General features: G+C 40.4%; 1 protein-coding gene across 2 annotated transcripts; it reads left to right on the forward strand.

Annotated features, from left to right (window-relative positions):
- The first annotated feature begins 2916 nt into the window (after positions 1-2916).
- On the forward strand, positions 2917-21897 carry cflara (CASP8 and FADD-like apoptosis regulator a). Of its 2 annotated transcripts, XM_062070061.1 has the most exons (8): positions 2919-3099; positions 3172-3526; positions 9948-10053; positions 10205-10340; positions 14087-14130; positions 14504-14582; positions 16948-17452; positions 17530-21897. In XM_062070061.1, exons 2-8 carry the CDS (start codon positions 3183-3185, stop codon positions 17654-17656), a joined length of 1341 nt encoding a protein of 446 aa, XP_061926045.1. In that variant the 5' UTR covers positions 2919-3099; positions 3172-3182; the 3' UTR covers positions 17657-21897. The 2 variants fall into 2 exon arrangements, with proteins under 2 accessions (XP_061926046.1, XP_061926045.1); XM_062070062.1 differs by lacking the exons at positions 14087-14130; positions 14504-14582 and having other exon boundaries at positions 2917-3099.
- The last annotated feature ends 2222 nt before the right edge of the window (positions 21898-24119 follow it).

Here is a 24119-nt window from a genome sequence, read left to right on the forward strand (position 1 = left end):
GATAAAACAAGACGGCAGCTAAAGAAGGACTTCCCTATTCATCCCCGGAAAAACCCGCCAAGTGAACAGCTGATTTTACGACTCCCGGTGCTGACGTAAGACAACCGGCGTCCCATATGTGACCGTAGGATGAACAAATACACTACGGTACTAAGACTATAGTGGCTATTAACAGTTAGCTTCTACAGCTGGGTTGCCCAAAGTGTGGCACAGGGGCCATTTGTGGTCCGTGACTCATCTGTCATCAGCCTTAAGCACATCACAAAAAACAAAAAATAGAGATCTCATTTGCACCCCTGGTGGTGAAATCTATCAAAATGAAGGTGGTCCCAAAAAGGAGGGATTTTTCAAATTGACTGTGTGTCGGTCATAAAAGTGCTCCCCCTCTGGTCAACATATGAAATAACAAGTGTGTGTAAGAAATTGAAATGTGCCCCTTTTTGCCAAATTTTTTTTTTTTTAAATGTATATAGAGACATACTGTAATAACTTGAAGTAAATAATAACGATTAAAAACCAATTACAAAGAAAAAATTCTAAGAAAAAGAAAAGTTTACAAAAAACTTACCTTTTTTATATTTGCATAATGTTGTAAATACAAATCTTTATATATCTTGAAATGGTGGTTCTAAAGAGGTAGGCATTTTTCGGAGGTCTCAAGAAGGTAACAAATACAATAGTGTGTGCGTGTGTGTGTGTCTGTGTGTGACAAACAGGGACGTGCACATGATTATAGAGGGGCAGGGGCTCAAAGTCAAAAAAGGGCAGAACATTTTTTTTGGTCCTTTACACAATATGGAAATTAATGTAAAATTTAATTTGCTAATAGGAAGCTAACTACTTAGCTGTGTGTCCTTTGTAGGTAAAAGTGATTGCCATTTCTTTTGTGTCAACAAATTATTGTCATAATGAGTTAATTCACATTATCATAGGCTTGGAAGACATGAAAAGCAACAAAGCACTGGTTTATTATTAGGCTATTTATTGTTTAAGATAAGCACTTTAATATTGAACATTGAACAGTGCAACATGAACTCTGAAAAAAAATACAAAAATAAATACCCAAATGGAAAAAACTTCACTGTGAAAATCTGTCCTTCTTCCCTTAACTTGATGAAAACACCATCAAGTTGTAACTTATGGTCTTTTTCAATAATGCTCAGACTAAACAACTGAAACGCAATACAGGGCCAAAAATATGGACCAGGGGCCAGTAGAGGGCTGTAGGATGGAGGCCACCCATACCCAAATATGCTCCTCAATGTAAATTCAGGGCTTCCATGAAATGCAGTGAAATCATCAATTTTAGCCATGCATTAAGAGGTCTGCTACCCTTAGCTGCTTCCTGGCGCTCCTTCTCCTTCCTTTTCTGTATACGTTCTTTTTTTGGCATTGTGCTGCAGGCATAATCAACATGAATCAAGTTTAAATACAGATGGTAATATTCCTAACAGATAACCTACATCTTATATCCCCAGAATGCTGAAATTATTATTATTATTATTATTATTAATAATAATAATAATTATTATTATTATTATCATTATTATTATTGTTATTATTGTTATTATTATCATTATTATCATTAATATTATTATTATTATTTTGTTAACCCACACAGTAATAGCAAAGTCACAATAAACTTTATATCTAAACATCTACTGTGAGAGAAATGTGATCCGCCGTAAACACAGTGCATTTTGTTTTGAAAATTAACCCGGTGTTTTATTTTGTATTTTGTTCACTACTTCCTGTCCCGCACGATCCGCTCTGCTCTGTGCGGACTTGATGTGGCTGCTCAATTGATGCGCCGTGCTCCGACGTCCGGCAAAAACAGAAGCTGACACATTGAATAATAGAATAATACAGCGTTTTTCTGCAATATTACCCATATTAGATGCTGAATAAGTGGACGGCGACTAGACCATAACATAACTCACAGGTTCAAGTTGCTCCACTGTCACGTCTCCGGCTCAGGGGCGCAGTTGGCTCTCTCTCCTCTCACTTACTCACTCACTCGCCCTCTCTCTCTCTCTGGCCGAAGCGGCAGGCTCAAACAACCCCGTATTACAAGAAAACGTGGAGGTTTTTTTGGGGTTTTTTACATCCCTGACAGGAATTTATTAATGTTGTTTAAAGAAAAAAAAAACACACTCACACAGGCAGAGGGCACTTTTTAAGACGAGGCAAAAAAGGGCAGGGGCTCAAGCACCCATAGGGCCCTATGTGTGCACGTGCCTGGTGACAAAAGTTGAACATCAAGCTGGCTGGCATCATGTCAGTCAGACCCACGCACCTCCTAAAAATTAAATGCGCATGCGCAAAGCTACCACTTTTTACCAGCGCGAGTTGTAAAAATGAATACAGTATTTTTTCACTGTCATGTCAAGCTAATATAAATCATTGAAACAGTTTACCCTCCATTGTTTTGATAAAATTTGACACTCTTAACATTTAACAATGCAAAACAAAATTGTATTTTACAAAGCAGAAAGGTCATTTGCAGTTCTAATCGTACTTTTCTGCAGCGTCAATTGCAATGAATTATGCAAACGAGACGTTGACGTCACCTTGCGACTGGACTTTCACGACAGCAAATGGCTGCTTTCCTTACTGAGGAGTTGGCCCCACTGTACTCTGATTGGTGGAGACTACTTCCGCGTTGGGAAGCCCTAAAAAATTATGCTTTTATTTTGGTAATGAAGTATTTTTTAGGTGGCGACTATTTCCGCCTTGGCAATCCCTGAGAAATCATTATTTCATTCTGGTAATGAAGTGTTTTCCGAGCTAAAATTGTAATCTTATTTAAATAATTTAGTTTCTAAACGTAAACGTACGCACGACGTTTTCTGAGCTGCATAGTTTCCATTACGCCTACTTTGTTGTATAACCTAAACCCCGCCCCTTAGTTATCACTTTCCATACAGACACTTCCTCTTCGAACTTCCGATAAGACTTCATGTACTTTCCGAATAGCACTGTGGGTAGACATACGTCCTCTTCATTTGACAGTAGTTTCAGTATTTTCTGTTAGGAAAGTCACCACCTTTTAAAAATTATCGCCTTTAACATTCGCTGACATCAGACAATTATTACGAGGTAAGTTTGGCGTTTGTTATTGTTGACTGTACAGTACTTGAAACCATGACTGTGTTCTGTGTTTGTTCCCAGAATTACCAAAAATGGCTACTTATCAACTCCAATGCTTCAATACAGTTCCTTCATTAGAGGTCGTTCCAGATATAGAGACGAGTCAGAGAATTGATGAAATATTAGAGGCTCTCAACCGCAACGAACGCAAGGAAGTGTTGTATTTGTGTGAAAGCTTGCACAAAGATAATACAGCGGCCTGCTTGAAAGAGACACTCTACTCCAGAGCCATGAGCTATGGCACAGCTGGGAATATGTTTCTGCTAGAGCTCCTGGTGCATTTGGGAAGATATGACATTGTGAGGAAGGTGTTTGGTTTCAGCAGGGATGCGGTGCAGAGAAATATGGGGTCCTGGCAGGTTCTACCAAGATTCAGGTGAGACATTTCATATTTTAAGGTACCCAATGATCATAATAGCTAAGAAAACAATATGAAATGCTTGAAACAACTTAGCTTTTTGGGGATTTATGTTGCCGATTCCTATACTGATCATCCATGAGTGATCACATGTATTAACTCAGGGGTGTCAAAGTCAAGGCCAGCGGAGCAGATACGGCCCGCGAATGAATTATCTACGGGCCCCGGGATGATATTTGATTAGTATTAGGCCCCGTTTACACTAAGCCGGATAAGGTTATCCAGGGTAAATCCCACCTAAACTTATCCTTGTCCACACACAACAATGCCACAGTTTAAGACCCCCTACCCCGTAATACGACCTAACGCGCATGCGCGGAAAATGCGCACGTCATAGTCACCTCCAGTGTTGCTCTGTGTGCAAGTTCTTAAATGTAACTTATTTGAACAATATCCAGTGTTGTGGTATTTAAATTTACTAGAATCCAGTGTACTGTGGGCCCTATTGTAGTGAATCACACCTGAGCCTTCATAAGTTAATCAAATCTTTATTACACACGTAAACAATCAAAGTAGGTATCTAGATATGTGGTCAGGACACTCCTCAGTCTTTTGCCTTTACCTTCATTGTCCATTCCTTTTTGGTGACTTTATATACTCTGGACCTAGATGTTGAGTCTGCGACATACATGGCGGACAATAACTGATACAGTCTGCTTTGCCAGTCCAAATGCATTTGCCGTTTTCCGTAGTTAGTCTTCCCTCGACGACCAGGTAATACAAAGCACACGCTACCTTTTTTATCACATCCACGGTAGCCCGCATTCTCGTTTGATTGATTGATTGAGACTTTTATTAGTAGGTTGCACAGTGAAGTACATATTCCGTACAATTGACCACTAAATGGTAACACCCGAATAAGTTTTTCAACTTGTTTAAGTCGGGGTCCACTTAAATTGATTCATGATACAGATATATACTATCATATATACTATCATCATAATACAGTCATCACACAAGAAAATCACATTGAATTATTTACATTATTTACAATCAGGAGTGTGGAGGGGGGTGGGGTGGGGGGGGGTGGGGATATGGACATCAAGTAGTGGACATAGAGAGAGAGAGAGAGAGAGAGATAAGAAGGCATAAGAAAAAGAATCTGCATTTGATTGTTTACATTTGATTATTAGCAATCCGGGGAGGGTGTTAGTTTAGGGTTGTAGCTGCCTGGAGGTGAACTTTTATAGCGGTTTTGAAGGAGGATAGAGATGCCCTTTCTTTTATACCTGTTGGGAGCGCATTCCACATTGATGTGGCATAGAAAGAGAATGAGTTAAGACCTTTGTTAGTTCGGAATCTGGGTTTAACGTGGTTAGTGGAGCACCCCCTGGTGTTGTGGTTATGGCGGTCATTTACGTTAAGGAAGTAAAGTTGACTCTCCTTTGACAAATGGACAAAGTTTTTCGCTACTGTAAGTAGAATCACAGCTACCCAGACATTCGAAATTTCTCTTGCCGTCTGAGAAGTGTTGTATCCCAAATAGCTGCCATCCCTTTCTCTTAAGGTATCCATGTGTGATTTCAACAAGCGTCTGTACATGTAGAAGAATGAGAAACACGGGCATGTCTGGATGACTTGCCTTCATATTTCCAGTAATTAGCTCCAAGTTACAAAACCGTTTTATTATGAAGCTGGCTGCGGCGCGCTCTTTCTGACGTCACTTCCTCTCCGAACTCAGTTTGTAAACGATTAATGAGTCCATACAAAGCTAAGTGCCGGAGATTCAAGAAATGCACGGCGCACTTATCCGTGTACAAATTTGTCCGAGGAGGGGGACCTTAAACGCTGGTTTATTGTGGCTGAAACGGGGCTTAGATTAAATAATTATTTGTTTTAAGGGGTTAAATGACTTAGTGTAGACATGGCCTTAGAACCGGCCTGCAGGCCACAGCCGCCTGCTGCTGTTTTGTATGCACCAATACTCCATCAGTGTTGGCGCTAGGAATTTTCAAAATGGGGTCCCAGGGACCCCATCAAGTCATAAACATTTCTGGGGTCCCACTTTTTTGTAACCGTTTTCAAAACAAATGATAAATGTATGCATTATCCTGTTATAGCTCATATTCTATATTGTGTTTTGGAAAAAGTTTGTCATAAACATTACTTAATTCGTAAAAAAAAAAAATACAAAAGAAAACACATTTTTATGCATATGTAAATGTATTCAGTTATAAACATTCATTCACTTTCTTCTTCCCTTCATAGATCTAAACTTTACCGCTGCCGGTCTTTTTTTATATTTTTATTTTAATATTTTCAGAATGTGTTTGTTCTACTCTTGGCCAAAGTAAGACAAAGAAAACAATCTGAAGTTGTCTTTATTTTTTAGTTTTAATGCCATGATTTTAATAGTACGGCCCGCGTGTGCACAGATTTTCCTCCATGCGGCCTCTGAGCTAAAATGACTCTGACACCCCTGTATTAACTGTACATTTGTCACTTTATTCATGGTGAATGCTATTGGCAGTTTGACAATATCAAAACGTGATATTGAAACAAGTTCCTTCTTCTGTTATATTAGTACTATTAAGTCAATAATACACAATAAGAAAAGCAAACACCGCTCATTTAAAGGGGCCCTCGTATGCAAAACCAAGGTTCCTTAAAGGCCTACTGAAATGAATTTTTTTTATTTAAACGGGGATAGCAGATCTATTCTATGTGTCATACTTGATCATTTCGCGATATTGCCATATTTTTGCTGAAAGGATTTAGTATAGAACAACGACGATAAAGATTGCAACTTTTGGTATCTGATAAAAAAAAGGCTTGCACCTACCGGAAGTAGCGTGACGTAGTCAGTTGAACATATACGCAAAGTTCCCTATTGTTTACAATGATGGCCGCATGAAGTGAGAGAGATTCGGACCGAGAAAGCGACAATTTCCCCATTAATTTGAGCGAGGATGAAAGATTTGTGGATGAGTAAAGTGCAAGTGAAGGACTAGTGGGGAGTTGAAGCTATTCAGATAGGGAAGATGCTGTGAGAGCCGGGGGTGACCTGATATTCAGCTGGGAATGACTACAACAGTAAATAAACACAAGACATATATATACTCTATTAGCCACAACACAACCAGGCTTATATTTAATATGCCACAAATTAATCCTGCATAAAAACACCTGCGTGTTTGTCTCCTAGCTCCATAGAACACGCCAATACAATTCAAACACCTGATCAACACACACAATCACTCAGCCCAAAAGACCGTTTACCTAACCCAAGGTTCATAAAGCTTATATATTTTTAAAAAGTTACGTACGTGACGCGCACATACGGTCAAGTTATTGAATGTTTAGCAGCCAAGGCTGCATACTCACGGTACCTGATATTCAGCTGGGAATGACTACAACAGTAAATAAACACAAGACATATATATACTCTATTAGCCACAACACAACCAGGCTTATATTTAATATGCCACAAATTAATCCTGCATAATAACACCTGCGTGTTTGTTATGCTAGCTCCTAGCTCCTCTGCTAGCTCCTAGCTCCATAGAACACGCCAATACAATTCAAACACCTGATCAACACACACAATCACTCAGCCCAAAAGACCGTTCACCTAACCCAAGGTTCATAAAGCCTATATATTTTTAAAAAGTTACGTACATACGCAAAAAAAAGCCAAAGCTGCATACTCACAGTAGCACGTCTGCGTCTTTGTCATCCAAATCAAAGTAATCCTGGTAAGAGTCTGTGTTGTCCCAGTTCTCTACAGGCGTCTGTGTATCCAAGTCAAAAGTCCTCCTGGTTAGAGTCTCTGTTATCCGAGTTCTTCCATCTTGACTGCATCTTTCGGGAATGTAAACAAAGAAGCGCCGGCTGTGTACTGTTGTGGCTGACTACGTTCGAAAAATACGTCCATTTCGTACCGACAACTTTCTTCTTTGCTTGCTCGGCTTCCTTCTCCATAATGCAATGAACATGATTGAAACAGATTCACGAACACAGATGTCCAGAATACTGTGGAATTATGAAATGAAAACAGAGCTTTTTCGTATTGGCTTCAATGTGGAAGGCATACCCGTGTTCGCCGGTCTACGTCACGCGCATACGTCATCCTCAGAGGCGTTTCGAACCGGAAGTTTAGCGGCAAATTTAAAATGTCACTTTATAAGTTAACCCGGCCGTATTGGCATGTGTTATAATGTTAAGATTTCATCATTGATATATAAACTATCAGACTGCGTGGTCGGTAGTAGTGGGTTTCAGTAGGCCTTTAACTATTGGGTACCTGCTGTTGTGTATTTGGGTTTTGCACAAGTCCCGAAAATGTTCAAAGTGTGGAAGCATTGCGGAGAAATTTAAATCAATCAATCAAAGTTTATTTATTTAGCCCTAAATCTCGAGTGTCTCAAAGGGCTGCACAAGCCACAACGACATCCTCGGCTCAGATTCCACATCAGGGCAAGAAAAAACTCAACCCAATGGGATACAATGAGAAACGTTGGAGGGGACCGCAGATGTGGGGACCCCCACCCCTGGGCGACCGGTGCAATGGACGTGGAGTGGATCTAGTTAATAGTGTGAGAGTCCAGTCCAAAGTGGGGCCAGCAGGGGATCATCTTGAGTGGAGACAAGTCAGCAGCGTAGAGACGTCCCCAACTGATGCACAGATGAGTGGTCCACCCCGGGTCCCGACTTTGAACAGCTACTGCATCACCTGTGGTCACCTAATAACCTCTCCACGCAGTAGAGGGGGGCAGAGCAGAAAAGAGACAGCAGATCAACTGGTCTAAAAGAGGGGTCTATTTAAAGGCTAGCGTATACAAATGACTTTTAAGATGGGACTTAAATGCTTCTACTGAGGTAGCATCTCTAACTGTTACCGGGAGGGCATTCCAGAGTACTGGAGCCCGAATAGAAAACGCTCTATAGCCCGCAGATTTTTTTTGTGCTCTGGGAATCACTAATAAGCAGATTTCTTGCCGGGACATATGGTACAATACAATCAGCAAGATAGGATTTATAAAACGATCTTGCATTCTTTAATACTTCCACCAAACGAGCCGTTTGGAATTTGCTCTGCGCTTTGATGTTTTCTGACCTGTGACGTCAGCGGATTATCCATATATGATATTTACCCAAAGTTCTCTGCGCGCCTCCGCCATTGTAGTCTGACAATGTCGTCAATAAGCTCCTTCTTATCCTCTATTCTCTGTGGGGCAGACTCTGCTGTTGGTATTTCTAATACAAAGTCAATCTGTCAGTAGTCTCGATTTGGAAGCGCCAAAAACTACAGCAAAGATGGCAGGAGAAGACACTGTCGAAGTGGAGGCACGTAACTCAGACAGCCCACTAAACGGCGCATCCTGAAGAGACGGTCGGAAAGCGGCTTGAAGACATTCTGTAAAAAATAATCCATGCGAAATTTTGACCAAAGAACCACATCATAATAAAAATCATTAGGGGATTAAGTTAATCACAAGTGTCTCAAAGGGCTGCACAAGCCACAACGACATTCTCGGCTCAGATCCCACATTCAAACACTTAAATAAAATAATATGGCTCCTAAGAAGCCAGAACAACATTAAATGTTTCTTTTGTCAATCAAGTATATTGTCGATTTATTAGATATTGGTTAAAGAAAAAAAAACGTGGGTAAGATTATGTGTGTACAAGTGTAAATTCTTTTTGAGCACATTCAAGAATACCATGAGAATAATAAACGGGAAATTTTGCTCACAATAATTGTGATATGTAGGTTTCATACTTTACATCCCTACTGCCATCATATTCTCCGCATGCCCGTTTACATATTTCACCAGGAAGGCGAAGTGTTCTTATACAGAATATTTTAATGACAGAAAAGGGGTTTAAAAGAGCACAATAACTGTGATATGTAGGTTTCATATGTTGCATCCCTACTTCTATCATATTCTCCACATGCCCGTTTACATATTTCACCAGGAAGGCGAAGTGTTCCTAAACAGAAGATTTTAATGACAGAAGAGGGGTTTAAAATCTGGCCAAAAAAAAACATAAAATAAAAAAATATAAAAAAATATATATATACATTAGGTCAGGAAAAAACACAGAGGCTATATCATCCCTACAAGCCTGTTTTGCAGGTTTCCCTGCTCGTCAGGGGATTGGAGGGAAGCACTATACATAGAAATGGCATATGCACACAGTTCTAAATAGAAATACTAAAACAAAGGTGAAGGGGCAAGTAGATTTGCATGTATTGCACCAGTATTTACACAATTAAAAACAACACACGTTGCACATTTTTCCAAGGGGTTTATGCAAAATTTGCCAATCAAATGTTGTTGTTTGTATGTGTGGTTACACCGCTTAGTATTTATCAAAGGCAGTTGACAGATGTGTGTTTGCCTATGAAATGTGAATGTGACTCCTATTCTTGCAGAGTGCTGATGACTCAATTAAGTGAGGACATGACCAGTGACGATGTAATCATGTTTAAGTTCCTGCTGTTCAACATCTTAGGGCGTAAGAGGAGTGAACAAGCCAAGGTGATTGAACGTCCGTTCTGGTACATTCCTGTGTGGGTGGGAATATTTGTTGTTGTGACTAAGCCAAAACAACATTTTTGATTGATTTAATCATAGCATTCCAGAACACATTCACTTCCTGTGCTAAATATTGCCTACTTCTCTCTGGCAGAACTTTCTGGACATTGTTATAGAACTAGAGCACCTGGGTGAAGTTTCATCCCAAAGAGTGGACATTCTGGAGGAATGTTTAGTACACATTCGCCGGGTAGACTTGGCCAACAAACTGAAGGTGTACAAAAAGTCAGGTGAGTACTTTGACAATGTTGATTATAAAGAAATTATAAAAGTTATAATTTCTCCCCACAAGGGGGCATTGATGGTGGCACTGTAGTAATGCAGTTGCATTGCACCCAATACTCCAACCCACCATCAAACATTTTGGGAAGATCAGAGCATGTGGAAAGAAGTTATGACTGGCATAAATGTTCACCCCAACGGGGTGATAGCAGTGTTAAATTAACATTGAGGCATGATTAGACCCCGACCTGAAAGCTTAATTTCAGTTAGGCAGAAGATCCGATCTTCTAAAGCGCAGTAGATCTTATGGCGTTGGAAAAATTAGTTCGCAGTTGATGTGCAGTATCTGTAATTTTAACTATAGTTAATTTGGTCAGAGTCCCCAGGAGAAGATGTCAGGTTCAAACACTGATGACATCTATTAAACAGACAAGAAGCAAGGAATCATGCAGAGACCGAGTTCAATTTAGCTCAATGACGAGAGACGTTTTGGGCTGTACTCTAGTTACAGAAACAACCTATGCTCTAAAGTCCAGCCCACGTGCTCCCGTATTTATTTGGGAGGTCCCTGGTTACATCACAGAGGCCGCCTCTAAAAGGAGTGGCCACACATTTCATGCAAAGCAGCTTCCAGTACGCACAATACGTGACGGAATGTGCTGGGGGCCTTGTGATTGCCTTGGCTCTGTTTCGTCTGCGTGCTTTCGTCTTATCTTCGTTGAGTTCTTTGAAGTCCTTTGCTGTTTGTGGGCTATGACAAACAAAATATTTGCGGCGAGGCAACCCCTCATATGCCATGACTGATAACAACTTTTGTCCTTGCACAGATAGAAAAGTACAACTTCAGCACAATAGCTAATAACTATAGCAACGGCCTTTAAGCATAAGAGTTGTGTGATAACTTTCACATAATTATTCTAACAAGAAGTTTGCTAAAGTACGACCCCTTTTTTTCACCCAAAGATGGCTGACTTCCTGTTGGGTTTCAGGTATGGGTTCCTGAGACTTTTATGTGCGTCCCGTCATGATAGACAACTGTGATTTTCGTGTCAATATGTGAAACTGGTAATAGGGGCTATTTTTGCCTAATATTAAAGGTGGTGCTCGTGAGCCATGTCTGAAATTTTATTTTTGGTACCCCCAAAATATAAACATTTTCACCATACCTGACTCGCCTGCAAATGATGGGGACTTTTTGTGCATGTTAAGGAATTCAAAAAGGTATAGAAAAAAAGCACACAACAATTTCAATAGTTAAAGTTAAAGTACCAATGATTGTCACACACAAACTAGGTGTGGCGAAATTTGTCCTCTGCATTTGACCCATCACCCTTGATCCCCCCCTGGGAGGTGAGGGGAGCAGTGGGCAGCAGCGGTGGCCGTGCCTGGGAATCATTTTTGGTGATTTACCGTAACCCCCAATTCCAACCCTTGATGCTGAGTGCCAAGCAGGGAGGTAATGGGTCCCATTTTTATAGTCTTTGGTATGACTCGGCCGGGGTTTGAACTCACACTAGGCCACTACTCTAACCACTAGGCCACTGAGTAGGTGTCCAATAGGGCCCTAGCTGTGCTCTGCATTGCCCCTGTGGGGCTTTCTCCGCTGTTTAGTCCCTAATAAAACAATCACTTATTGTACAATGTAATGTTGTCCCGATACCGATATTTTGGTACCGGTACCAAAATGTATTTTGATACTTTTCGGTACTTTTTTAAATAAAGGGGACCACAAGAAATTGCATTATTGGCTTTATTTTAACAACAAATCTTACGGTACGTTTAAAATATGTTTCTTATTGCAAGTTTGTCCTTAAATAAAATAAAACATTTTGATTCATTAGTACCGTGATACTATACCAGTACCGGTATACCGTATAACCCAAGTACAATGGCTGCTCTAACTGGGATGCTGACTGATAGGATGTTTGTATCGTCCCGTTTAGATGAAGAACTAATCATAATCCACCCAGGTAAAAAAAAAAACAGCTGCCGGTTCTAAATTGAATGTCAAAGTTTACTAACTTATCGGTTCTACACCACAACCTTCTACTATCCAGGTGAGAGTTATGATTATAATATAGAATTTACTTTCACTAACTCAGAGGGGACGCAGCAGTTCGCCTGCTCAATATGTCAATATAGCAGCATAAGCTGGTGGAAAAAATCCTCAGTGCTGAACTCCTTAGTATTTGCACATGGCTCGCTGACAATAAACTATCCATACACTTAGGTAAAACGGAATCCATCCTATTTGGGTCCCAAATCAATCTCAAGAAAGTCAGTGACTTCACTATAAAAGTGGGTGACATTGTTATCACCAGGAAAGATGAGTTCACCTACCTAGGTTCCATTCTAGAGGCTAATATTTCCTGTGATAAAATGGCAACCAAGGTAATCAGAAAGGTCAACCAACGAACGAGATTTCTCTACAGAATCTCCTCTCTGGTCAACAAAAGCACCTTGAAGATTCTAGCGGGAACTCTCGTTCAACCCTTTTTCGATTACGCTTGCACCTCCTGGTACCCTAGCACCTCCAAAACCCTCAAATCTAGACTCCAAACACCCTAGAACAAGCTAGTCAGGTTACTTTTAGACCTCCACCCCAGATCACACCTCACTCCTACCCACTTCTCCAAAGTGGGCTGGCTCAGGGTGGGGGACAGAGTAAAACAACTTGCACTGAGCCTAGTCTATAAAATCCGCTACACCTCCCTAATACCGAAGTACATGTCAAACTACTTCCTTAACGTAAATGACCGCCATAACCACAACACCAGGGGGAGTTCCACAAACCACGTTAAACCCAGATTCCGATCTAACAAAGGTCTAAACTCCTTCTCCTTCTATGCCACATCAATATGGAATGCACTCCCAACAGGTGTAAAAGAAAGTGCATCTCTATCCTCCTTCAAAACCGCACTAAAACAACACCTCCAGGCAACTTCAACCCTTGACTAACACCCTCCCCCCTTTAACATCCCACCTTCCCGGATTGTAAATAACCAAATGTAAATAATCAAATGTATTTCTAATGTATATACCGGTACTTGTTCTTATGCTATCTGAACTCACTATGTTCACTGCTCGCTGTACATATCCTACCAAGTCAGACCTACACTGTTTCAATGCCCATTTCTCTGATGATGCAATTGTTGATGACTGAAGTGCTGTTATCAACCAAACCCTCCTCATCCCACACCCCGGATTGTAAATAATGTAAATAATTCAATGTATATACTCTGATGATTAACTTGTGTGATGACTGTATTAGGATGATAGTATATATTTGTACCATGAATTGATTACGTGGACCCCGACTTAAACAAGTTGAAAAACTTATTCGGGTGTTACCATTTAGTGGTCAATTGTACGGAATATGTACTGAACTGTGCAATCTACTAATAAAACTTTAAATCGATCAATCAATCAAAAGCTAGTTACCTCTTTGGGATCACGACCATGCTTAAAGTAGTTCTTCAGTGTTGTAATAAAAATATCGCTAATGCTTTCTTAATATTCAGGTCACACGAGTATTGTTGGTGGATTTTGAATGTTTTTAGAGGGCTTTATGGGCGCAATAGATTACTCCCATTAGCTTCATTGTTAGCCACTTCATACTTGCCAGATATTGAAAATGTAGAAAACATAAAAAAAGGAAAACATATGTGTTCTTGTCCAACATAGGGATTGTGAATGATGGACAAAATAAGTCCAGTTAAAATTGTCACTGATGTCACATTACTTTTGATTCCAGGAAACACAAATATGCTTGAGACCAAAGTACAGCAGACCTGCCAGGTAATATAAGAGTCAGACATGTGAAATATATGGACAAAAGTATTGGAACACCCAAGTATGAATTTAGAGAGATATTAGAAATGTTTCCAGATATGTTGCACCACACCAAACTCATTTAAGATAGCTTTTATGGACCCTGCTAAGTGCGCCGTGGGACAGTCATGCTAGAACAGAAAATGGGCTTTACCTAAACTGTCCCCAAAATGTCTGAAAACAAATATTGGATACAGAATAACAATTAATGAGGACCTAAGGCATCTGGTCCAAATAGTTGTGTCCCAAGACTTTTGTCCAGACTTTTGCTCCTACATTGTATAGTATATCCCAGCCTGTAGTGTATTTCTAATAGTCTCTGTCTGCATGTGTGCTTTAGAGTCACGTCAACAAATACAAATTTAGCAGTAAGCCCAGAGGACTGTGTGTCATCATAGACTGCGTGGGTAATGATGGAGGTAAGACACGCTATCTCTGCAGTCCCTTTTGTTATTGTGGTCATTTGCAGCATTGTACATACACATAAATATAATAGTTGCTTCCACATTGAAATTACACTTAGCGTGAGTGCCCCACCAGATCAGCAGATGGGGCTGTTTCTACTTTTTCCTGATATACCTGAAAGGAGAACTGCACTTTTTTTTACATTAAATCCTTATGTGAGACAAGCACACACATGTTTTTCTTTAATATGTATCCTAACCTGTAAATAAATGTTAGCAAAAGTCAGCTAACAATGAAGCCAACGGGAGTCGGGCTCTAAAAAACCTCCATAAACGTTTTAAATACACGTTGTAAGTCTATACATCCATCCATCCATCCATCCATTTTCATCCGCTTGTCTCTTTCGGGGTCGCGGGGGGTGTTGGAGCTTATCCCAGCTGCATTATACAGTACAGGCCAAAAGTTTGGACACACCTTCTCATTCAATGCATTTTCTTTATTTTCATGACTATTTACATTGTAGATTGTCACTGAATGCATCAAAACTCTGAATGAACACGTGTGGAGTGTCAGGTTCAAACACTGATGACATCTATTAAACAGACAAGAAGCAAGGAATCATGCAGAGACAGAGTTCAATTTGGCTCAATGAGCAGAGACGTTTATGGGCTGTACTCTAGTTACAGATCCAAACTACGCTCTAAAATCCTGCCCACATGCTCCTCTATTTATTTGGGAGGTCCCTGGTTACATCACAGAGGCTGTCGCTGTGGGAAGGGGGTAATCTCAACAGCCCCAGTTAGACACAATATATGACTATTAATGAAATGCAAATGTTCTGACACTCGTGATATCGCCCTGTCTCTGATTTGTCTGCGTCACGGTACTCGATGTTCGGCCTTGGCAGTCAGCAGGCCGAGTCTGGACATAACACTGATACGAGACGACTTGCAATCTTTTGGATTGCCAGCTGTCCTTTGCACAGATAGAAAAATACAACTTCAGCACAATTGATAATAACTATAGCAACGGCACTTAAGCATAAAAGTTGTGTGATAATATAAAGGTAAAAGCCAGTAAATTAGAATATTTTGAAAAACTTGATTTATTTCAGTAATTGCATTCAAAAGGTGTAACTTGTACATTATATGTATTCATTGCACACAGACTGATGCATTCAAATGTTTATTTCATTTAATTTTGATGATTTGAAGTGGCAACAAATGAAAATCCAAAATTCCGTGTGTCACAAAATTAGAATATTACTTAAGGATAATACAAAAAAGGGATTTTTAGAAATGTTGGCCAACTGAAAAGTATGAAAATGAAAAATATGAGCATGTACAATACTCAATACTTGGTTGGAGCTCCTTTTGCCTCAATTACTGCGTTAATGCGGCGTGGCATGGAGTCGATGAGTTTCTGGCACTGCTCAGGTGTTATGAGAGCCCAGGTTGCTCTGATAGTGGCCTTCAACTCTTCTGCGTTTTTGGGTCTGGCATTCTGCATCTTTCTTTTCACAATACCCCACAGATTTTCTATGGGGCTAAGGTCAGGGGAGTTGGCGGGCCAATTTAGAACAGAAATACCATGGTCCGTAAACCAGGCACGGGTAGATTTTGCGCTGTGTGCAGGCGCCAAGTCCTGTTGGAACTTGAAATCTCCATCTCCATAGAGCAGGTCAGCAGCAGGAAGCATGAAGTGCTCTAAAACTTGCTGGTAGACGGCTGCGTTGACCCTGGAAAAAAGAGCTGGACTGCTGCTGAGTGGTCCAAATTCATGTTTTCTGACGAAAGCAAATTTTGCATTTCCTTTGGAAATCGAGGTCCCAGAGTCTGGAGGAAGACAGGAGAGGCACAGGATCCACGTTGCCTGAAGTCTAGTGTAAAGTTTCCACCATCAGTGATGGTTTGGGGTGCCATGTCATCTGCTGGTGTCGGTCCACTCTGTTTCCTGAGATCCAGGGTCAACGCAGCCGTCTGGTCACACTTATCATTACACCATGTATCGAATAAAATAGCTTCGAGGTCGGTAAGCAAAACCAGAATTATTCCGTACATTAGGCGCACCGGGTTATAAGGCGCACTGTCGAGTTTTGAGGGGAAAAAAAGGATTTTAAGTGCGCCTTATAGTCCGGTAATACGGTAGCTAACATGTCTGAGTTTGACCTTTTTTGGCATTACATGACTTCAAAAGCGAGGCCACATTGGTTGCAGTTTACTGTAGAACATTAAAAAGTCCCTTTTGCTCAATAAGGGGACGTAATGAGCAGTTAGTGGACAAACAATTCATCAATGAGTAATACATGAATATTAATGTTGGTCTGACATTTGGAGATGGTTCTGGAGTGTCATTCAGGTCACTTTTTTTCTTCCTCAGAGATGCTGGAGCACACTTTTAAATCGCTGCACTTCAGCGTGACCTTGCACAAATACCTCAGTGTTGCTCAGACGGTTTCAGTGCTCAGAGGCCTATCCCAGGGAAGTAAGGCGCTCAAGGGCGATGGCTTCGTCTGCTGCATCATTAGCCGCACCACCGCCACTCATCTCCTGGCCACGGATTCCTACGATGAGAGCCTGCCGCTCGATGATCTTAGCCGTCTGTTCGCCGGTGACGTGTGTTCCGCGCTGGTCGACCAGCCCAAACTCTTCTTCATCCAGGGTTACAGGGTCCCGGAGTTCCAGCCCTGCGCCAGACTGGACCAACGGGATGAGGATTTGGAGACAGACGGAGGTGTTTGTCCGTCGAGTCCCAGTTCAATCCCGTCGCGTGCAGATGTGTTCTGGAGTCACTGCTGGACTGGAGAAGACCAGCTGCAGCAAGGACGACATCGCTCCGTTTACCTCAAGGCGTTGACGGACGCCATGCACAGAGGCCAGCGGGGGTAGATGTTCCTCACAGATGGAAAATACGTTATTCTTGTTTTAAGAGGAGCCTGAACACGTGTTTTTGTTCTGACAGGAGCAGACACCTGGTGGATCTTCACCTGGAGGTGAATGGAGCCGTCTTTAAACACAACAGCAAGTGTCCTGGGCAGGAGTATCACATTGATCTGAAACACACTTTAAGAAAAGAGCTTTACTTCTAAACTTTCAGCTACTGTCAGGCAGCTTGGCATAGCCGGCTTGTGCACAATTTCAGAATTATACAAATATGTATTTTTTATTTTAAATGATTTTTTTTTAAATTTATACCAGGGGTGTCAAACTCATTTTAGATCGGGGGCCACATGGAGAAAAATCTACACCCAAATGGGCCGGACTAGTAAAATCACGGCACGATAACTTAAAAATAAAGACAACTTCAGATTGTTTTCTTTGTTAGAAAATAGAACAAGCACATTCTGAAATTAGAGATGTCCGATAATATCGGCCGATAAATGCTTTAAAATGTAATATCGGAAATTATCGGTAAAATTTATGACTTTTTAAAACGCCGGAGTGGTACACGGGCGTAGGGAGAAGTACAGAGCGCCAATAAACCTTAAAGGCACTGCCTTGCGTGCCGGCCCAATCTCATAATACCTACGGCTTTCACACACACAAGTGAATGCAATACATACTTGGTCAACAGCCATACAGGTCACACTGAGGGTGACCGTATAAACAACTTTAACACTGTTACAAATATGCGCCACACTGTGAACCCACACCAAGCAAGAATGACAAATACATTTCGGGAGAACATCCGCACCGTAACACAACATAAACACAACAGAACAAATACCCAGAACCCCTTGCAGCACTAACTCTTCCGGGACGCTACAATATACACCCCCCCGCCCTCCCACCTCAACCCCGCCCACCTCAACCTCCTCATGCTCTCTCAGGGAGAGCATGTCCCAAATTCCAAGCTGCTGTTTTGTGGCATGTTAAAAAAAATAATGCACTTTGTGACTTCAATAATAAATATGGCAGTGCCATGTTGGCATTTTTTTCCATAACTTGAGATGATTTATTTTGGAAAACCTTGTTACATTGTTTAATGCATCCAGCGGGGCATCACAACAAAATTAGGCATAATAATGTGTTAATTCCACTACTATATATATCGGTATCGGTTGATATCGGAATCGATAATTAAGAGTTGGACAATATTGGAATATCGGATATCGGCAAAAAAACCATTATCGGACATCTCTATCTGAAAATGTACAAATCATAATGTTGTTGGGGGTTTTTTACACTTACATGTTGCGGTTAATAGTATTCTATCTATTTGTCGTTATTTATATTTTCTGAATAAATTATGTGATAATGTTCATCTGTCAACTCATTGGTGTTAATTTTCAATCTATCAAGATAAAAAAATTATATCAAAATCAAATTACAGGATGTTATTTATGTAGTTTGCTCATTTTTCTCGACTGACATGTACTAACTGTACTAACGTGGTTTATTTTGTACATATGAAGCATCATCTACAAAGATACAAAGAATTGCTATTGCGACAGCTGTTTCATTAAAAAATTTCAGGTTAATTTTTATACTTAGCAAACTCATCCCGCGGGCCGGATAAAACCTGTTTGTGGGCCTGATCCGGCCCTCGGGCCGTACGTTTGACACCCCTGCCTTAGAGTCATATAACTTGGTATGTGACACAAGCTAACTATTATCATGCGCACGTTAGCTTGCTAACTTTTTGAGCTAGTTTTTCAACCGTTTAACACAGAGTCACGTAACTTGCTATGTGACACTTTTTAACTGTTAGCATGCAAACAATAGCAAGCTAACTTAAGCATGCTAACTTTTTCATCTAAATGTACACTTTTTTTTTTCCTATTCCCGCAGCCATACGCCTTTGAGTCGTATAACTTGGTATATGAATCATGCTGATTGTTATCATGCTATCGTTAGCACATATGCTAAGTGTTAGCATTTTTATGTGAACGGGCTACTATTTTAGGCAGGCCTGGGCAATTATTTTGACTCGGGGGGCACATTTAGAGAAAAAAATGTGTGTGGGGGGCCGGTATATCTATTTTTAGGAACACGAATATAAAACCTCACAATGTGTCTGATTGAATTCTAAAAACGTTATGACAGACCGCCTTAAAAAACGTAATGTAATTTTACATTTTTCTATGAACGATAAAACACTGAATATTGGCAAAATATGAATGTCACACCCCCTTTCGATCGACAAATTTTACAATCAAGTGAAACGCAACAAAAATGCAAGAAACTGTGAAATATGAACGCGAAGGGTACAAAATAAACCCACCTACCATCTGATATATATGATATTTGCTGAATTTCCCTCAGGGATCAATAAAGTACTTTCTATTCTATTCTATTCTATATATCACTAAGCTTTAGAACTTTGTTGTGAAAATCTCCTTCCGCGTCTGTGGAAACGCTTCCCGCCCACACTGCTTGGTGCCTCGTCTGAGCTGCTGTGACGTAGATTACCATAGTAACTAATTAGATGACCATAGTAACTAATTAGATGACCATAGTAACTAATTAGATGACCATAGTAACTAGTATATCATCCATAAGCGCAGATTCCAACCATTGAAATACTTGGTATAGTTGAAGACTTACGGTCATTAGAAAACATCACTGCACATCATAATGGCAGCTACACTTTCCAGCTTAAAGATCTAAAAAAATTATTTGGGAATGTCCGGCGGGCCAGATTGAAAAGCTCAATGCCCGGGGGCATGTGGCCCCCGGGTCTTAATTTGCCCAGGTCTGGTTTTAGGCTAGCTCTGTGGCTCATTTTGTACAGTTACACCTACAACTCAAGGATTCCGACACTCAGCACCATTTTAAAAGCACGGCGGCTTCGGGCGACCCCCGGCCAGAGGTCCAGGGCACAGATAGCAGGCCCATCAAAATGTCCGTGGGAATTTTTTAGTTGTAAATTTTGATGAACTGTAATTCCACTTTCGGTTTGCAACCTTAATTCAAATTCATATAAATGAATTAGAATTCGGTAGACATTCCCAATTCCCAATTCAGTTTGGAGTTTTGCACAAGCCTGTTGCAAACATTTATTTATCATTTGATCAGTGCTGTCAATTTTTTTTTTTTAAATCAGATTAATCACACTTTTGAATTTGGATTAACCATGATTAATCACAGGTTATTACTCACTTGCATACTGTAATTAAAAATACTCCATTATTTGGACACATATTCAATTATATTGTCAGAACAGATCTAGGAACATGACTTAAAACATGTACCTATATGTCTCCTTACATACTACAAAGTATTTTGTCTATATTTATTCCTATGCCACTTTTTTGCCACATGCACATTACAGTGAAAACATTTGTGTTTCATATTAAACTTGCCACTTTTCAGTGTTCCCTGTTATGTCGGCAACAGTCTAGTGTTTGTATTGCAGTTTCAAAGCAATTGTGTCATCGTCATTATTTATTTGATATATGGCAAGTGTTGTCACTGGTGATGAGTTTGACTGTGACTAGAACAAGAGTTGTATTTGAGTCAGTAACACACACACACAAAGTATCAATGATGGCTGAGTCATTTGTTAGCTAGAGTTTATTAGAGCTCTTTTAACAAATATTTAAATGAATAAACAATATGATTTTACATGATATTGTCTATTGTACAGTATATTGTTAACCTTGTCCTGCTCACAAATGCAGGCAGCAATCAGAATTTTGCTTACTGCACTTCATGATTCAAAACATTCAGAACTGTCCTCCAGAAAGTCTTACCTTTGTCCATGTGATGTCAGATGAAACAAAAATTGAGCTGTTTGGCCACAATACCCAGCAATATGTTTGGAGGAGAAAAGGTGAGGCCTTTAATCCCAGGTACACCAAACCTACCGTCAAGCATGGTGGTGGTAGTATTATGCTCTGGGCCTGTTTTGCTGCCAATGGAACTGGTGCTTTACAGAGAGTAAATGGGACAATGAAAAAGGAGGATTACCTCCAAATTCTTCAGGACAACCTAAAATCATCAGCCCGGAGGTTGGGTATTGGGCGCATTTGGGTGTTCCAACAGGACAATGACCCCAAACACACGTCAAAAGTGGTAAAGGAATGGCTAAATCAGGCTAGAATGAAGGTTTTAGAATGGCCTTCCCAAAGTCCTGACTTAAACGTGTGGACAATGCTGAAGAAACAAGTCCATGTCAGAAAACCAACAAATTTACCTGAACTGCACCAATTTTGTCAAGAGGAGTGGTCACAAATCCAACCAAAAGCTTGTGGATGGCTACCAAAAGCGCCTTATTGCAGTGAAACTTGCCAAGGGACATGTAACCAAATATTAACATTTCTGTATGTATACTTTTGACCCAGCAGATTTGGTCACATTTTCAGTAGACCCATAATAAATTCACAAAAGAAGCAAACTTCATGAATGTTTTTGTGACCAACAAGTATGTGCTCCAATCACTCTATCACAAAAAAAAATAAGAGTTGTTGAAATGAAATGAAATGAAATGATTGGAAACTCAAGACAGCCATGACATTATGTTCTTTACAACTTGTGTATGTAAACTTTTGACCACAACTGCATGTTCATTTGTACAACATTTGTATCACATTTCCTTCATATGAAGACAGAGCTATACAAATTCCATACTAACTTTATTCAAATGCATTCAAATGAGCAATAGTTCACAAAATATATTTCACTGTCACCAAAAAAATATTTTTCATCACTTTATTTCTGATATTTTACCACTCTACATCATAAATCTTAAACATACCATTTTTATTACAGTGTATTTTTTCAAAGGACAATATTAATCAAAAAGGAAACATGAGTATACTGTACTTTAAAGTAGTCATGTGTCTAGTATAGATTTACTATCCACTGAAAATGAAGCAACACAATTGAGGAGCAATATAATTGTATCTTACCTACAGTAAATCACGGTGGTGGTAGTGTTAAAGTCTGGGGCTGCATGAGAGCTGCCCTCACGACAGAGCTGCGGTTCACTGTGGGAAACATGAATTCCAACATATTGTACATGTACATTCTAAAGCAGAGTTAAAGTAAAGTAAAGTTAAAGTACCAATGATTGTCACACACACACTAGGTGTGGTGAAATTTGTCCTCTGCATTTGACCCATCCCCTTGTTCCAACCCCCGGGAGGTGAGGGGAGCAGTGAGCAGCAGCGGTGGCCGCGCTCGGGAATCATTTTGGTGATTGCTGCGCTTATGGCAATTGTCCAACTTTTTGAGGAGCCCAAACACCACCAAGATGCCAATTGGTGATGGAGTGATCAGGTGTGTTTCTATACCTAATTGAGCACCTGTGGGGCATCCTCAAGTGGAACTAAGGAAGGTGGAAGAGTGCAAGGTGTCTAACATCCACCACTGTATGGTGCGTTGTATGCAAAAATTCAATCGCGCTTTGCTAGCTGATATATTTAGCTCACTTTTCTCACAATTAGCTAATTTTCTTCACATTTAAAGGTTGACATCAAATGTTGAGTCTATATTTAAATAATACATGTTGAATCTAAATCTAATGATCAATCAATCAAAGTTTATTTATATAGCACTTAATCACAAGTGTCTCAAAGGGCTGCACAAGCCACAATGGCATCCTCAGCTCAGATCCCACATCAGGGCAAGAAAAAACTCAACCCAGTGGGATACAATGAGAAACCTTGGAAGGAACCCAAGGCAAGATGGCGGCGCATGGCGATGCTGCGGCTATGCTAACGCTCTTGGGAGTGTAGAGCGATTTGGCAAAAAACACCCGTCATTTCTGTCAATTTCATGGCTGGCTCAAAGCGTGAACACTCTGTGATCACATACGACCGACAGACAATTCTGGATGTGGATGGATCGGGTCGTTATAGACTGAAAGATGCATGTACGGTGGACCTCCTCGCTAGCATGGGAATACTTCGCGGGCTACATCGAGCTGCCTTTGTAGCAGCGGAGTCAAGTGCTAGCGGTGACCGCCAATGGAGACGACATAAGCGGTGTGAGCGGAAGCAGAAGCGGGGATGCCGAGCGGGGCTAACAACAAAGAGAAAAGCTAACCAAAGAAGCGTGGAGTCTCCGGGTAAGAAGCCATTTAAACTAGAACTAGCCGGCGTAAGGCTGGATAATCCCTGCACACATAGCAATTCTCTTAGAATAAAACACAACTCACATCATGTTTTTTCTTTTGTGACGGTGTCAGAGGCAGACATACATTGTACTGAGGTGGCTAACTATGATGCGTTCAGTTTATCGCAACATCAAGCAAACAATCTGAATATCCCCGTCGTATCAATTCCTAGATATGGTCGAAACTATTTAAAGTGCACTACGCATAATAAACGCAACATTATTAATATTGCTACTTCGGATAATTTCAACAAACAATCCTCAAAACAGCCCACTACCTATAATATGGGCTTTTTAAACATAAGATCATTATCTTCCAAAACTTTATTAGTTAATGAAGTCATTATCAATCAATCAATCAATCAATGTTTATTTATATAGCCCTAAATCACAAGTGTCTCAAAGGGCTGTACAAGCCACAACGACATCCTCGGTACAGAGCCCACATACGGGCAAGGAAAACTCACCCCAGTGGGACGTCAATGTGAATGA

The sequence above is a fragment of the Entelurus aequoreus genome, linkage group LG14, assembly GCF_033978785.1.
Source record: "Entelurus aequoreus isolate RoL-2023_Sb linkage group LG14, RoL_Eaeq_v1.1, whole genome shotgun sequence".
Classification (NCBI taxonomy): domain Eukaryota; kingdom Metazoa; phylum Chordata; class Actinopteri; order Syngnathiformes; family Syngnathidae; genus Entelurus; species Entelurus aequoreus.